The sequence below is a fragment of the Somniosus microcephalus genome, unplaced genomic scaffold (genome assembly GCF_052327205.1).
Source record: "Somniosus microcephalus isolate GS21.2 unplaced genomic scaffold, FLI_Smic_1.0 unresolved_chr2, whole genome shotgun sequence".
In the NCBI taxonomy this organism is placed as follows: domain Eukaryota; kingdom Metazoa; phylum Chordata; class Chondrichthyes; order Squaliformes; family Somniosidae; genus Somniosus; species Somniosus microcephalus.
The window spans coordinates 82991919-83009204 of record NW_028225180.1 but is presented as its reverse complement, the minus strand read 5'-3'; the positions used below and the strand labels follow the sequence as shown (position 1 = coordinate 83009204).

The following is a 17286-nucleotide window of genomic DNA, read 5'->3' as shown; positions in this document are numbered from 1 at the left end:
CACCTGTACAATGATATCCATTAATAATAATTACACCTGTACAATGATATCCATTATTGATAATAATTACACCTGTACAATGATATCCATTAATAATAATTACACCTGTACAATGATATCCATTAATAATAATTACACCTGTACAATGATATCCATTGATAATAATTACACCTGTACAATGATATCCATTGATAATAATTACACCTGTACAATGATATCCATTGATAATAATTACACCTGTACAATGATATCCATTGATAATAATTACACCTGTACAATATCCATTAATAATATTCACACCTGTACAATGATATCCATTAATAATAATTACACCTGTACAATGATATCCATTGATAATAATTACACCTGTACAATGATATCCATTATTGATAATAATTACACCTGTACAATGATATCCATTAATAATAATTACACCTGTACAATATCCATTAATAATAATTACACCTGTACAATGATATCCATTATTGATAATAATTACACCTGTACAATGATATCCATTAATAATAATTACACCTGTACAATAACCATTAATAATAATTACACCTGTACAATGATATCCATTAATAATAATTACACCTGTACAATGATATCCATTAATAATAATTACACCTGTACAATGATATCCATTGATAATAATTACACCTGTACAATGATATCCATTAATAATTAAACCTGTACAATGATATCCATTAATAATAATTACACCTGTACAATGATATCCATTATTATAATTACACCTGTACAATGATATCCATTAATAATTATTACACCTGTGCAATGATATCCATTAATAATAATTACACCTGTACAATGATATCCATTAATAATAATTACACATGTACAATGATAGCCATTAATAATAATTACACCTGTACAATGATATCCATTAATAATAATTACACCTGTACAATGATAACCATTATTATAATTACACCTGTACAATGATATCCATTAATAATAATTACACCTGTACAATGATATCCATTAATAATAATTACACCTGTACAATGATAACCATTAATAATAATTACACCTGTACAATGATATCCATTAATAATAATTACACCTGTACAATGATATCCATTAATAATAATTACACCTGTACAATGATATCCATTAATAATAATTACACCTGTACAATGATAACCATTAATAATAATTACACCTGTACAATGATATCCATTAATAATAATTACACCTGTACAATGATATCCATTAATAATAATTACACCTGTACAATGATATCCATTCATAATAATTACACCTGTACAATGATAACCATTAATAATAATTACACCTGTACAATGATAACCATTAATAATAATTACACCTGTACAATGATATCCATTAAGAATAATTACACCTGTACAATGATATCCATTAATAATAATTACACCTGTACAATGATATCCATTAATAATAATTACACCTGTACAATAACCATTAATAATAATTACACCTGTACAATGATATCCATTAATAATAATTACACCTGTACAATGATATCCATTAATAATAATTACACCTGTACAATGATGACCATTAATAATAATTACCTGTACAATGATATCCATTAATAATAATTACACCTGTACAATGATAACCATTAATAATAATTACACCTGTACAATGATAACCATTAATAATAATTACACCTGTACAATGATAACCATTAATAATAATTACACCTGTACAATAGCCATTAATAATAATTACACCTGTACAATGATATCCATTAATAATAATTACACCTGTACAATGATATCCATTAATAATAATTACACCTGTACAATGATATCCATTAATAATAATTACACCTGTACAATGATATCCATTAATAATAATTACACCTGTACAATGATATCCATTAATAATAATTACACCTGTACAATGATATCCTTTAATAATAATTACACCTGTACAATGATATCCATTAATAATAATTACACCTGTACAATGATATCCATTAATAATAATTACACCTGTACAATAACCATTAATAATAATTACACCTGTACAATGATATCCATTAATAATAATTACACCTGTACAATGATATCCATTAATAATAATTACACCTGTACAATGATGACCATTAATAATAATTACACCTGTACAATGATATCCATTAATAATAATTACACCTGTACAATGATATCCATTAATAATAATTACACCTGTACAATGATAACCATTAATAATAATTACACCTGTACAATAGCCATTAATAATAATTACACCTGTACAATGATATCCATTAATAATAATTACACCTGTACAATGATATCCATTAATAATAATTACACCTGTACAATGATAACCATTATTAATAATTACACCTGTACAATGATAACCATTGATAATAATTACACCTGTACAATGATAACCATTGATAATTACACCTGTACAATGATATCCATTGATAATAATTACACCTGTACAATGATATCCATTGATAATAATTACACCTGTACAATGATAACCATTGATAATAATTACACCTGTACAATGATATCCATTAATAATTACACCTGTACAATGATATCCATTGATAATAATTACACCTGTACAATGATAACCATTGATAATAATTACACCTGTACAATGATATCCATTGATAATAATTACACCTGTACAATGATATCCATTGATAATAATTACACCTGTACAATGATATCCATTATTAATAATTACACCTGTACAATGATATCCATTAATAATAATTACACCTGTACAATGATATCCATTAATAATAATTACACCTGTACAATGATATCCATTAATAATAATTACACCTGTACGATATCCATTAATAATAATTACACCTGTACAATGATATCCATTGATAATAATTACACCTGTACAATGATAACCATTGATAATAATTACACCTGTACAATGATATCCATTGATAATAATTACACCTGTACAATGATATCCATTGATAATAATTACACCTGTACAATGATATCCATTGATAATAATTATACCTGTACAATGATATCCATTGATAATAATTACACCTGTACAATGATATCCATTGATAATAATTACACCTGTACAATATCCATTAATAATATTCACACCTGTACAATGATATCCATTAATAATAATTACACCTGTACAATGATATCCATTGATAATAATTACACCTGTACAATGATATCCATTGATAATAATTACACCTGTACAATGATATCCATTAATAATAATTACACCTGTACAATGATATCCATTATTGATAATAATTACACCTGTACAATGATATCCATTAATAATAATTACACCTGTACAATGATATCCATTAATAATAATTACACCTGTACAATGATATCCATTATTGATAATAATTACACCTGTACAATGATATCCATTAATAATAATTACACCTGTACAATAACCATTAATAATAATTACACCTGTACAATGATATCCATTGATAATAATTACACCTGTACAATGATATCCATTGATAATAATTACACCTGTACAATGATATCCATTGATAATAATTACACCTGTACAATGATATCCATTGATAATAATTACACCTGTACAATATCCATTAATAATATTCACACCTGTACAATGATATCCATTAATAATAATTACACCTGTACAATGATATCCATTGATAATAATTACACCTGTACAATGATATCCATTGATAATAATTACACCTGTACAATGATATCCATTAATAATAATTACACCTGTACAATGATATCCATTAATAATAATTACACCTGTACAATATCCATTAATAATAATTACACCTGTACAATGATATCCATTATTGATAATAATTACACCTGTACAATGATATCCATTAATAATAATTACACCTGTACAATAACCATTAATAATAATTACACCTGTACAATGATATCCATTAATAATAATTACACCTGTACAATATCCATTAATAATAATTACACCTGTACAATGATATCCATTATTGATAATAATTACACCTGTACAATGATATCCATTAATAATAATTACACCTGTACAATGATATCCATTAATAATAATTACACTTGTACAATGATATCCATTATTAATAATAATTACACCTGTACAATGATATCCATTATTAATAATTACACCTGTACAATAACCATTATTATTGATAATTACACCTGTAGTAATAACCATTATTATTAATAATAATTACACCTGTACAATAACCATTATTATTGATAATTACACCTGTACAATGATAACTATTATTAATAATAATTACACCTTTTCCTCCCTCCGAATACCCCTTTCCTGAAGGCACTGGTCGCCTCTGATACCTCACCCAAGCGGCCACACTTCTTATTTTGAGCCGGATGGCGGGGGAGCAGGTTGCTATTTGACCGTGTTGGGCATCACCCACACGCAGTCGTCACCGGCTGATTTTTTTGCCCGTCTCTAACCCCAACGGGCACTGAGGCCAAGGTGGCACCTCGCCCCCTCCCCTACTGCTGCCCCAGGGGATGGATCCCGCGACCCACCCAGTCTGAACAGCTCAATACCGGGGAGTGCCACCCCACTCCGCCTCCTGTACTTTCCTTCATTGTCCAGTTACTGATGTATTTTAGATGCTGTTTTTTTTTTAGTTTCTCAGATCTCTCTCCCGCCATCATTAAGACCGCCTATTTCCACCTCCGTAACATCCCCCAACTCCACCCTTGCCTCAGCTCATCTGCTGCTGAAATCCTCATCCATGCCTTTGTTACCTCCAGACTTGACAATTCCAACACACTCCTGGCTGGCCTCCCAAGATCTATCCTCCATAAACTTGAGGTCATTCCAAAACTCGGCTGCCCGTGTCCTAACTCGCACCAAGTCCCGTTCACCCATCTCCCTTGTGCTCGCTGACCTACACTGGTCCCCGGTTAAGCAATGCCTCGATTTTAAAATTCTCACCCTTGTTTTCAAATCTCTCCGTGGCCTCTTCCCTCCCTATCTCTGTAACCTCCTCCAGCCCCACAACCCTCCGAGATCTCTGCACTCCGCAAATTCTGGCCTCTTGAGCATCTCCGATTTTAAATGCTCCACCATTGGCGGCCGTGCCTTCAGCCGCCTGGGCCCCAAGCTCTGGAATTCCCTCCCTAAACCTCTCCGCCTCTCTCTCCTCCTTTAAGTCGCTCCTTAAAACCGACCTTAGACCGAGCTTTTGATCGCCTGTCCTAATTTCTCCTTATGTGGCTTGGAGTCAAATTTTGTTTGATAATCGCTCCTGTGAAGTTTCACTACATTAAAGTCGCTGTATAAATGCGAGTAGTTGTTGTGTACCGTCCTCTTACATCTGTGGCTGGGTTTTTTTTTGACCGCAGAGCCCGAGAGACCTGAAGACAAGAAGGAGTGTTACCTCAGCCTCGACGACACGATATTCTGCGACAGCGTCCTCGCCACCAACATCACTAAGGAGGAGTGCTGCTGCTCGCTGGGGGCGGGCTGGGGCGACCACTGCGAGATCTACCCCTGCCCCGTGCACAGTACGGGTAAGAGGTTCAGGCCGCGACACCGGGAGGCCCGAGAGAAACGTCAAGGCCCGTCCAGTTTCAAGGGGCATCGCGATAATCAGCCGGACGGCTCTTCCGCTGTTGCCGCCTGTCGGGGAGAAAGGGGGGGTTAACATTTGACATGCTGACCCACCCTCCTCCAGTTTTGGACTGGGTAGGAGGTCAATGCCCACAACCTAGAGTGCAAAGCACCACCCAGTTAATAAGAGCAAAAGATTCGCATTTCTCCAGCGCCTTTCACAACCTCAGGACGTCTCAAAGCGCTTTACAGCCAATGAAGTACTTTTTGAAGTGTAGTCACTGTTGTAATGTAGGAAACGCGGCAGCCATTTTTGCGCACAGCAAGCTCCCACAAACAGCAATGAGATAATGACCAGATCATCTGGTTTTTTTTTAGTGATGTTGGGAGAGGGATAAATATTGGTCCCAAGACACCAGGGAGAACTCCCCCTGCTCTTCAATAGTTGCCGTGGGATCTTTTACATCCACCTGAGGGGGCTGACGGGGCCTCGGTTTAACGTCTCATCTGAAAGATGGCGCTGCCTCAGTACTGCCCCTCCGACAGTGCGGCGTTCCCTCAGTACTGCCCCTCCGACAGTGCGGCGCTCCCTCAATTCTGCGACTCCGACAATGCAGCGCTCCCTCAGTACTGCCCCTCCGACAGTGCAGCATTCCCTCAGTACTGCCCCTGCGACAGTGCGGCGCTCCCTCAGTACTGCCCCTCCCTCAGTACTGCCTGACAGTGCAGCGCTCCCTCAGTACCACCCCTCCGACAGTGCGGCCCTTCCTCGGTACTGGCACTGGGAGTGTCAGCCTGGATTATGTGGTCCAGTCTCTGGAATGGGACTGTGAATCCACAACCTTCGGACTCAAAGACGAGACAAACTACCCAGTGAGGCACAGCCGACACAGAGTAAGCAGAGAAGGGGAGATGAATCGAGGAGGGGGGGGACGAAAAGGTCACATTACAGGAAATTCAGGCGCACACTGCCCACGACTTGGTTCTCAGTATACATCCAACTGTCCAACCTGCACTGCCTCCCGTCAGGAGGACAGACTCACAGGAGGAGGCCATTCAGCCCCCTCGAGCTTGTTACACAGGAACAGGAGTAGGCCATCCAGCCCCTCGAGACTGTTACACAGGAACAGGAGGAGGCCATTCAGCCCCTCGAGCCTGTTACACAGAAACAGGAGGAGGCCATTCAGCCCCTCGAGCCTGTTACACAGGAACAGGCCATTCAGCCCCCTCGAGCCTGTTACACAGGAACAGGAGGAGGCCATTCAGCCCCCTCGAGCCTGTTACACAGGAACAGGAGGCCATTCAGCCCCTCGAGCCCGTTACACAGAAACAGGAGGAGGCCATCCAGCCCCCTCGAGCTTGTTACACAGGAACAGGAGGAGGCCATTCAGCCCCTCGAGCCTGTTACACAGGAACAGGCCATTCAGCCCCCTCGAGCCTGTTACACAGGAACAGGAGGAGGCCATTCAGCCCCTCGAGCGTGTTACACAGGAACAGGAGGAGGCCATTCAGCCCCCTCGAGCCTGTTACACAGGAGCAGGAGGAGGCCATTCAGCCCCTCGAGCCTGTCACACAGGAACAGGAGGAGGCCGTTCAGCCCCTCGAGCTTGTTGCACAGGAACAGGAGGAGGCCATTCAGCCCCTCGAGCTTGTTACACAGGAACAGGAGGAGGCCATTCAGCCCCCTCGAGCCTGTTACACAGAAACGAGGAGGCCATTCAGCCCCTCGAGCTTGTTACACAGGAACAGGAGGAGGTCATTCAGCCCCTCGAGCCTGTCACACAGGAACAGGAGGAGGCCATTCAGCCCCTCGAGCCTGTTACATTAGGAACGGGAGGCCATTCAGCTCTAGAAAGAGCTATCCAATTAGTCCCACTCCCCTACTAAGTCTTTTTTCCAATATTTGTTCACTTCCCTTTTAAAAGCGAGGATGGATTTCGCGCCTCCCACTTTTCTTGGTCGGGCAACCCACATCCTATCGGGTACGGTAGCTTAATGGTTATGTTACTGGACTAGTTAATCCAAGAAGGCCTGGACTAATGATCTGCGAGACTTGAGTTCAAATCCCGCCATGGCTGCAGGGGGAATTTAAATTCAATTAAATCTGGAATAAAAAGCTAGTACAGGAAACTTTCGATTAACCGGCCACTAAATAACCGGAACGCTCTATCCACCGGCAAAATTCAGGAGTCGGTTCAGATAACTTTTTTTACTTTTAGTTACTTTTTTTACTCCATTTGTGGCTGTGCAAGGGTGTAGCTGAACCTGTTGCTAAGCTGCAGAGACGCTTGCAACTTGTGCCGATTGTTTTGAAGCTGCAGGGTTTGTTGCTTTATACGGAGCTCCGAGCTCCGTATCTTTTACTACAGCGTTCGGTTATCCGGAATTGTTGATGGACCGGCACCACGTCGGTCTCGTCCGTGCCGGATACCAGAGAGTTTCCTGTATTACTAGGAAACTACTGGATTGTTATAAAAACCCATCTGGTTCACCAATGTCCCTTTTTAGGGAAGGAAATCTGCCACCCTTACCCGGTCTGGCCGATATGTGACTCCAGACCCACAGCGATGTGGTTGACTCTTAACCGCCCTCTGAAATGGCCTCACGAGTATTCAAGGCGGCGGCTCACCGCCCCCTTCTCAAGGGGCAATTAGGGATGGGCAATAAACGCTGGCCTTGCCAGCGACGCCCACATCCCAGTCAATGAATTTTAAAAAACCCGTGATTGGTTTCAAAAAGCCTGCAGTCCCTGGTCCAAGGGTCTTATTCATTCCTGTTTCTCTCCTTCCAGCCGAGTTCAACTCTCTCTGTCCAGACGGGAAGGGATTCTTGGTGAGCGACGACAATCTATTCAGCATTGGCCTGCCGACCTACAGAGGTGAGTACAGTCAGTCAGGGTGTTGGGGTCTGTCTGTCTCCGCTGTGCGCTCTGGCCTGTCTTAGGAACAGGAGCAGGCCATTCTGCCCCTCGAGCCTGTTCCGCCATTCAATTAGAACACAGCTGATCTGTATCTCAACTCCATCCACCTGCCTTGGCTCCTGTAACCCTTAACACCCTTACCTAGCTAAAATCTATCACTCTCAGTTTTGGCATTTTCAATTGACCCCCCTCAGCCTCGACAGCTTTTTCTGGGAAGAGATGTTTAGATGTCCACTAGCTTTTAGTGATTTCTTGAGCTCATCCCAAACTTTGCTGCCCCGTGTCCTAACCCATCACCCTCTGTCCTCGCTGACCTACATTGGCTCACAGTCCGGAAAAACGCCTCGATTTAAAACATTTTCATCCTTGTTTTCAAATCCCGCCATGATCTTCGACCCCCCTCCCCTATCTCTGTAACCTCCTCCAGCCCAACAACCCTCCGAGATCTCTGTGCTCCACCAATTATGGCCTCTTGAGCGTCCCCTGATTCGAATCGCTCCACCATTGGCGGCCGTGCCTTCAGCTGCCTGGGCCCCGAGCTCTGGAATTCCCTCCCTAAACACTCTCCGCCTCTCTCCTCCTTAAAACCGACCTCTTTGACCAAGCTTTTGGTCAGCTGTCCTAATATCTTTTTTCTTCCCTCCCACACGGCAGCCGTCCTTCACTCTGCCAGCGCAATTCACACCTCTAGAGCCATCCTTTGTTTCTTAACCTGTCCCATTACCACCTCCTCTCGCCTTGAATGTCTCTCAATCTCTCTCAATCTCTCCTGCCTTCCATCCTATCACAGACCTTCCCTTTTGTTCTTTCATCCCCTCCCCCTTTTCCCAGCTCCTGAACTTGCTTTAAAATCTGTTCCATTTCCTGCTTTTTTCCAGTTCTGACGAAAGGTCTTCGACCTGAAACATGGACTCTGTTTCTCTCTCCACGGATGCTGCCTGACCTGCTGCGTTTTTACTGTTGTTATTTCGGATTTCCAGCATCCGCAGTATTTTGCTATCCTACTATCTCCTTGTGTGGCTCGGTGTCGAATTGTTTGATTTACGCTCCTGCGAAGCGCCTTGGGACGTTCTACTACGTTAAAGGCGCTGTATAAATGCAAGTTGTTGTTGTTCTGTACTTGGACCCCCCCTAACTCACTCTGCTCCTCCACAGCTCCGCGCTTCTCGCCATTTAGAAAATACTCTGATCTTCTCTCTCTGAGGTCCAAAGTGGATGACCTCACTTTTTCCCATATTGAACTCCATCTGCCACGGGCTTGCCCACTCACTCACTAGCGATCAACGACCCTTTGCAACGTTCTGCTCCCATCGACGGTGCCTCCTCACTTGGTGTCGCCACCAAACTTGGATATAGGGGCTCGCTCTCCCATAAAACATAAGCATAAGAAGTAGGAGCAGGAGTAGGCCATACGACCCCTCGGGCCTGCTCCGCCATTCAATAGGATCATGGCTGATCCAAACCTAGACCCACGTCCACATCCCTGCCCGCTCCCCGTAACCCCTTATCAGCTAGGAAACTGTCTATCTCCTTTTTAAATTTATTTAATGTCGCAGCTTCCACAGCTCTGAGGTAGCAAATTCCATAGATTTACTACCCTTTGAGTGAAGAAGTTTCTCCTCATCTCAGTTTTGAAAGGGCAGCCCCTTATTCTTAGATTATGCCCCCTAGTTCTAGTCTCACCCATCAGTGGAAACATCCTCACCGCATCCACCCGATCAAGCCCCCTCACAATCTTATGTTTTGATAAGATCGCCTCTCATTCTTCATCCAAGTCATGTTCATTGACTTGATTTGGGTGTTTCAGACCCTCTCCTCGCTCGAAGGTGCTGACCGCCCCGCCCCCCCCCCCCCCCCCGCACTGGGCATCCAGTTTCACGGTCACCATCCAGCACTCTTCACAGGGGGGCCAAAGGATAGTGGGGGGGGGGGGGGGGGGTGCAAGGTTTTCTCCCCACCTCCCTAGCCCAGGCTTGCTACGCCAAGGCCTTCCCAGGACGAGGGGAGGCCTAAACCAACGCCACAATCCCAACCCATTTGGCTACACCTTGGCCCTTAACCTGTCCCATTACCATCTCCTTTTGCCTTGAATATCTCTGAACCTCTCCTGCCTTCTATCCTATCACTGACCTTCCCTTTTGTTCTTTCATCCCCTCCCCCCTTTCCCTGCCCCCACTGCACTTGCTTAAAAATCTGTTCCATTTCCTGCTTTTTCTCAGTTCTGACAAAAGGTCATCGACCCGAAACATTAACTCTGTTTCTCTCTCCACAGATGCTGCCTGACCTGCTGAGTATTTCCAGCATTCTCTGTTTTTATTTCAGATTTCCAGCATCTGCAGTATTTTCTTCTTGCCCTTGTCTCTCCTTCACCCTCAGACATTGCTCCTCAGAGGGGTCATGCACGGTCTGGCTTACGAGAGCTAATTGTGTTCCTTTCTTCTCCGACTCCAGACATCGATGAGTGCACGCTGTTTGGGCAGGAGATCTGCAAGGAAGGCTTCTGCATGAACACCCAGCCCGGCTTCGAGTGTTACTGCAAGCAAGGCTTCTACTACGACGGGTCCCTGCTTCAGTGTCTGGGTGAGAGGGAGCTTCAAACCCCCACGGCATTGCCTCCACTGCCGTGGGCTTTTGTCTCTGTTCGGCACGGTGTAAAGAGCTGGAGTGAGAGAGCAATGTTCCCGTGTACAACGAACAGCTGGGGAGGACAGGCCATGCTCCCGTCTAAACATCTGGGGGGGGGGGGGGGGTGGTGGTGGCCTCTTTACATTTGACTGATTTCCTAAGAGTGAGATGTTTAGAGTGAGCACTCCTCCATGTTTGAACCAGGCTGTCAGCCGCGGCTCAGTGGGCAGCACCCTTGCCTCTGAGTCAGGAGGTTGTGGGTTCAAGTCCTACTCCAGAGATTTGGGCACAAAAAAAAAATCTAGGCTGACACTCCCAGTGCAGTACTGAGGGATTGCTGCACTGTCGGAGGTGCCACCTTTCAGATAAGGCGTTAAACCGAGGGCCCCGTCTGCTCCCTTAGGTGGAGGTAAAGATCCCACGGCCACTATTGGAAGAAGAGCAGGGGGAGTTCTCCCTGGTGTCCTGGGGCCAATATTTATCCCTCAATCAACATCACTAAAATAGATGATCTGGTCATTATCACACCGCTGTTTGTGGGAGCTTGCTGTGCGCAAATTGGCTGCCGCGTTTCCCACATTACAACAGCGACCCCACTTCAAAAAGTATTTCCAGCATTTTCTGTTGTTATTTCAAAAAGTGCTTTGTTGGCTGTAAAGCGCTTTGGGACGTCTGGTGGTTGTGAAAGGTGCTATATAAATGCATGTCTTTCTTTCAGACAGATCCAGGTGTTAAGGGCGGGTTGGTTGGTTGGTAATCAATGAATTTGAGGAGCCAGTTCCTTTACCACACCTCTCGAGAAACGTCACAAGCGCGCCTAACATACAGTGAATGACTTTGAAGCGTAATTGACTCGTCATGCAGCCACTTGGCGCACAGCAAGATCCCGCCAACAGTAAATGACCAGTCAGACGGGTGTTTTTTGGGCTAGTGTTGGTTAAGGGAGGAATGTCTTGGGTCGGTCCAGCCTGGGCTGTTGGGTTTGAGCCGTTCCTAACCGCTCTGTGCATGACTTTGTGCTTCCTCAGATGTGGACGAGTGCCAGGACATTCAGAGCTGCCCCAACGCCAGGTGCGTCAACACCAAGGGCTCCTTCACCTGCGCCTGCTCGCCGCCACTGACCTTCGACACGGTGAAGAGACGCTGCGTGCAGCCTGTGGTCAGCGGTAGGTACTGACCGCCGGGCGCAAGTGCCTCACTAACCAGCAGGGTTGCCAACTCAGGTTTGGCATGTTCCTGGAGGTCTCCCATCATTGGCTGCCCGACCTGTCCCTCATCATCGTGCCCCGCCTCCCCACGGCCAATCAGAAAGCGAACAGCCCCAAACACCCCTTCCAGGTGAAACAGCGATTTACTTGTACTTCTCGCAATCTAGTCCACTGTATTCGCTGCTCACGATGTGGTCTCCTCTACATTGCGGAGACCAAACACAGATTGGGCGACCGCTTTGTGGAACACCTCCGTTCAGTCCGTAAGGGTGACCCCGAGCTTCCGGTCGCCTGTCATTTCAATTCACCGCCCCATTCCCACTCGGACCTCACCGCCCGCGGCCTCTTGCATTGTTCCACGGAAGCTCAGCATAACCTCGAGGAACAGCACCTCATCTTCCGATTAGGCACTTTACAGCCTTCCGGACTCAATATCGAGTTCAACAACTTCAGATCATAACCTCGGCCCCTATTATATTTTTATACTTTTTATCCACACTTTTGGTTTGTGCCTTTTCCTTTTTTTTCTCTCTCTCTCCCACATGGCAGCTGTCTCTCACTCTGCCAGCGCATTTCACACTTCATCTCGAGCCATTGTCTGTTTCTTTACCTGTCCTATTACCATCTCCTCTCGCCTTGAATATCTCTTAATGTCTCTTCTTTCATCCCCTCCCCCATTTCCCAGCCCCCAAACTGCCTTTTGTTTCTCAGTTCTGACGAAGGGTTTCGACCCGAAGCGTTGACTCTGTTTCTCTCTCCACGGATGTTGCCTGGCCTGCTGAGTTTTTCCAGCGTTTTCTGTTATTTATTCTTCATGTTCCTGATTGTCAGTCAAACAGCCCTTCCCCCCGCCATATCCAATATTTTTACAACTGATGTAAAAAAAAAATTTCGATTAACATTTTTGTTTAACAATTTTTCTTTTTTTTTACAACGCCCCTCCGATTTCTCTCCCGGGTGTTTCGCTCACCGCAGTGCCCAGGAGATGAATCTTTAATTCCTGGAGACTCTAGGGCAGTCCCGGAGGGCTCGTATCCCCCGACGAACCAGATACTCACAATATGGCCGCCACAGATCTTCTTGTAGCCTGTTCACTGCGGTGGAATTTATATTCGCGCACAGCCAAATCACCACCATATTCCTGCACACACTGATAAAGTGCTGCTTGGATATCCCGGCCAACTTCCTCCCAAACTTTTAAAGGGCTAGTTCAGGCTCCTCCGATGCACCACTGCCAGACTGTGCTGAACTAGCCCATGTCAGCCAGGGAGACAGTTGGAGGGCTACAGTTGGCCTCAGTACCATTGTGTAAAGCGGGGGGGCGGCTAGTAAAATAACCAGGGTTCCCGCCCCTTATCTCTATCCCGGAGTTCCTGTTGGAGCGTGCGTGTGTCAGGTGAGGAATATACCAACAGGAGGAGGCCATTCAGCCCCTCGAGCCTGTTGCGCCTTTCAATCAGATCACGGCCGATCTGTACCTCAACTCCATCCACCCGCCTTTGCTCCACATCCCTCGATAGCCCTTACCCAATAAAAATCTCTCCATCTTGGCCTTTAAATTTTCAACTGATCCCCGCCATTCAAAGCTTTTTGGGGGAGAGAGTTCCAGATTTCCACCACCCTTTGTGTGAAGAAGTGCTTCCTGACATCGCCCCTGAACGGCCTGGCCCTAATTTTAAGGTTACGCCCCCCCTTGTTCTGGACTCCCCCCGACCAGAGGAAATAGTTCCTCTCTCTCTACCCTATCAACGCCTTTAATCATCTGAAACACCTTGGTTAGATCACCCCTTAATCTTCTATACTCCAGGGAATACAAGCCCAGTCTGTGCAACCTGTCCTCAGAATTTAGCCCCCGGTATCGTTCTGGTGTATCCGCGCTGCACCCTCTCCGAGGCCATATATCCTTCCTGAGGTGCAGGGCCCAGAACTGAACGCAGTTACTCCAGATGGGATCTGACCAGAGCTCTGTACAACTGAAGCATCATTTCCTCCTCTTTGAATTCCAGCCTCCGTGAGATGAAGGCCAACATCACAGTAGCCTTTTTGATTACTCTTCATACCTGTGCACTAGCTTGTGTACACAAGACACCTAAATCCCTTTGCTCCTCGTCCCTCACCCTTAAGAAGAAAATGTCGTCCAAAGTGGATGACCTCACCTGCCATAGTTTTGCCCACTCGCTCAGCCTGTCCGTGTCCCTTTGTAACTCGCTGCTCTCGTCCCGTGCAACTCACTGAGGCCAAGAGTGAGTTTGACTGTAATTCACCCCGTGGTCAAAGAGCAAGCCAACACTCATTCACACACACCGGTCGAGGAGGACACCTCGGGGAGGGCAGCACGTGGAACCAAGGCTGAAGAAAAATTTGGGGGGGGGGTGGGGGGAAGAGACTCAGGTCGCCAACTCTGGTTGGATGTATTCCTGGAGGTTTGATCACATAACCTCCCATCTCCAACCGCCATTGGTCACCGGACACGTCAATCACCTCCCCCACCTTCCAATTGGATAGAAAACAAACGGTGTTACCCAATTGGCTGAATCTTGACCGTCAAGACATCAGCTCTGCCCCCCCCAAAATCTTCAATATTTTTGTAACTAATTAACAAGAAAATGAAAAAAACTTGCTGCTTTTTCTCCTTGGGTTTTGCTCGCAGTTGTGTCCTGGAGACTCCAGGCCAATCCTGGGAGGTGGTGGCAACCATAGGGGTGATCTGGCAGGGGTAGGGAGGGCCTCTGTGCATTGCATTGAGGCGAGAGAGGTTTGAACTTCACTGCTGCAGGACCCAGGGTGGGGGAAAGGGGTGTGAACAGGAATGCATTGACAGATCTTTCCTCTTTCGCTGTCACGTGCAGACCGGGCTGAGACGGACCGCGACCTCTGCTGGAAGCACGTCGGCAACGATTTCATGTGCAGCCATCCTCTGCTGGGGTACCACACCACCTTCTCGGAGTGCTGCTGCCAGCACGGCCAGGCCTGGGGGCTGGAGTGTCGCGTCTGCCCCATGAGAATGTCCGGTGAGTAAAGGGAAGCTTTAGCCCATCCGCAGCACCAGCTGAAGGGGTCAAATCCGAATCCAAAGTCTTACTCAAGGGTCAGACTTAGCAATGATGGGACGGGGGGTCTGTGTCTGTGATTCCCCCACACACACAGTGATGGGACGGGGGTCTGTGTCTGTGATTCCCCCACACACACACACACTGATGGGACGGGGGTCTGTGTCTGTGATTCCGCCCCACACACAGTGATGGGACGGGGGTCTGTGTCTGTGATTCCCCCACACACACAGTGATGGGACGGGGGTCTGTGTCTGTGATTCCCCCACACACACAGTGATGGGACGGGGGTCTGTGTCTGTGATTCCCCCACACACACGGTGATGGGACGGGGGTCTGTGATTCCCCCACACACACACACAGTGATGGGACGGGGGTCTGTGTCTGTGATTCCCCCACACACACAGTGATGGGACGGGGGTCTGTGTCTGTGATTCCCCCACACACACAGTGATGGGACGGGGGTCTGTGTCTGTGATTCCCCCACACACACAGTGATGGGACGGGGGTCTGTATCTGTGATTCCCCCACACACACGGTGATGGGACGGGGGTCTGTGTCTGTGATTCCGCCCCACACACACACACACACACACACAGTGATGGGACGGGGGTCTGTGTCTGTGATTCCCCCCCACACACACACGGTGATGGGACGGGGGTCTGTGTCTGTGATTCCCCCACACACACACGGTGATGGGACGGGGGTCTGTGTCTGTGATTCCCACACACACACGGTGATAGGACGGGGGTCTGTGTCTGTGATTCCCCCACACACACGGTGATGGGACGGGGGTCTGTGTCTGTGATTCCCACACACACACACGGTGATGGGACGGGGGTCTGTGTCTGTGATTTCCCCCCCCCACACACACGGTGATGGGACGGGGGTCTGTGTCTGTGATTCCCCCACACACACACAGTGATGGGACGGGGGTCTGTGTCTGTGATTCCGCCCCACACACACACACAGTGATGGGACGGGGGTCTGTGTCTGTGATTCCCCCACACACACACACGGTGATGGGACGGGGGTCCGTGTCTGTGATTCCCCCCCACACAGTGATGGGATGGGGGTCTGTGATTCCCCCACACACACAAACACTGATGGGACGGGGGTCTGTGTCTGTGATTCCGCCCCACACACACACACAGTGATGGGACGGGGGTCTGTGTCTGTGATTCCCACACACACACACAGTGATGGGACGGGGGTCTGTGTCTGTGATTCCCCCCCACACACACACACAGTGATGGGACGGGGGTCTGTGTCTGTGATTCCCCCACACACACACAGTGATGGGACGGGGGTCTGTGTCTGTGATTCCCCCCCATACACACGGTGATGGGACGGGGGTCTGTGATTCCCCCACACACACACGGTGATGGGACGGGGGTCAAAGTCTGTGATTCCCCCACACAGTGATGGGACGGGGGTCTGTGTCTGTGATTCCCCCACACACACACGGTGATGGGACGGGGGTCTGTGTCTGTGATTCCCCCACACACACAGTGATGGGACGGGGGTCTGTGTCTGTGATTCCCCCACACACACAGTGATGGGACGGGGGTCTGTGTCTGTGATTCCCCCACACACACAGTGATGGGACGGGGGTCTGTGTCTGTGATTCCGCCCCACACACACACACACACACACAGTGATGGGACGGGGGTCTGTGTCTGTGATTCCCCCCCACACACACGGTGATGGGACGGGGGTCTGTGTCTGTGATTCCCCCACACACACACGGTGATGGGACGGGGGTCTGTGTCTGTGATTCCCACACACACACGGTGATGGGACGGGGGTCTGTGATTCCCCCACACACACACACAGTGATGGGACGGGGGTCTGTGTCTGTGATTCCCCCACACACACAGTGATGGGACGGGGGTCTGTGTCTGTGATTCCCCCACACACACAGTGA

General features: G+C 46.4%; 1 protein-coding gene across 4 annotated transcripts in view; it reads left to right on the top strand.

Annotated features, from left to right (window-relative positions):
• The window catches only part of ltbp3 (latent transforming growth factor beta binding protein 3), a 258409-nt gene that overhangs the window by 229055 nt on the left and 12068 nt on the right, over window positions 1–17286 (top strand). For all 4 annotated transcript variants that reach the window (XM_085976243.1, XM_085976241.1, XM_085976244.1 and 1 more), the window contains 5 exons: window positions 5349–5516; window positions 8348–8434; window positions 10928–11056; window positions 12130–12267; window positions 15159–15320. In XM_085976243.1, the coding sequence (XP_085832369.1) occupies window positions 5349–5516; window positions 8348–8434; window positions 10928–11056; window positions 12130–12267; window positions 15159–15320 (684 nt within the window). The remainder of the gene's footprint in view (window positions 1–5348; window positions 5517–8347; window positions 8435–10927; window positions 11057–12129; window positions 12268–15158; window positions 15321–17286) is intronic.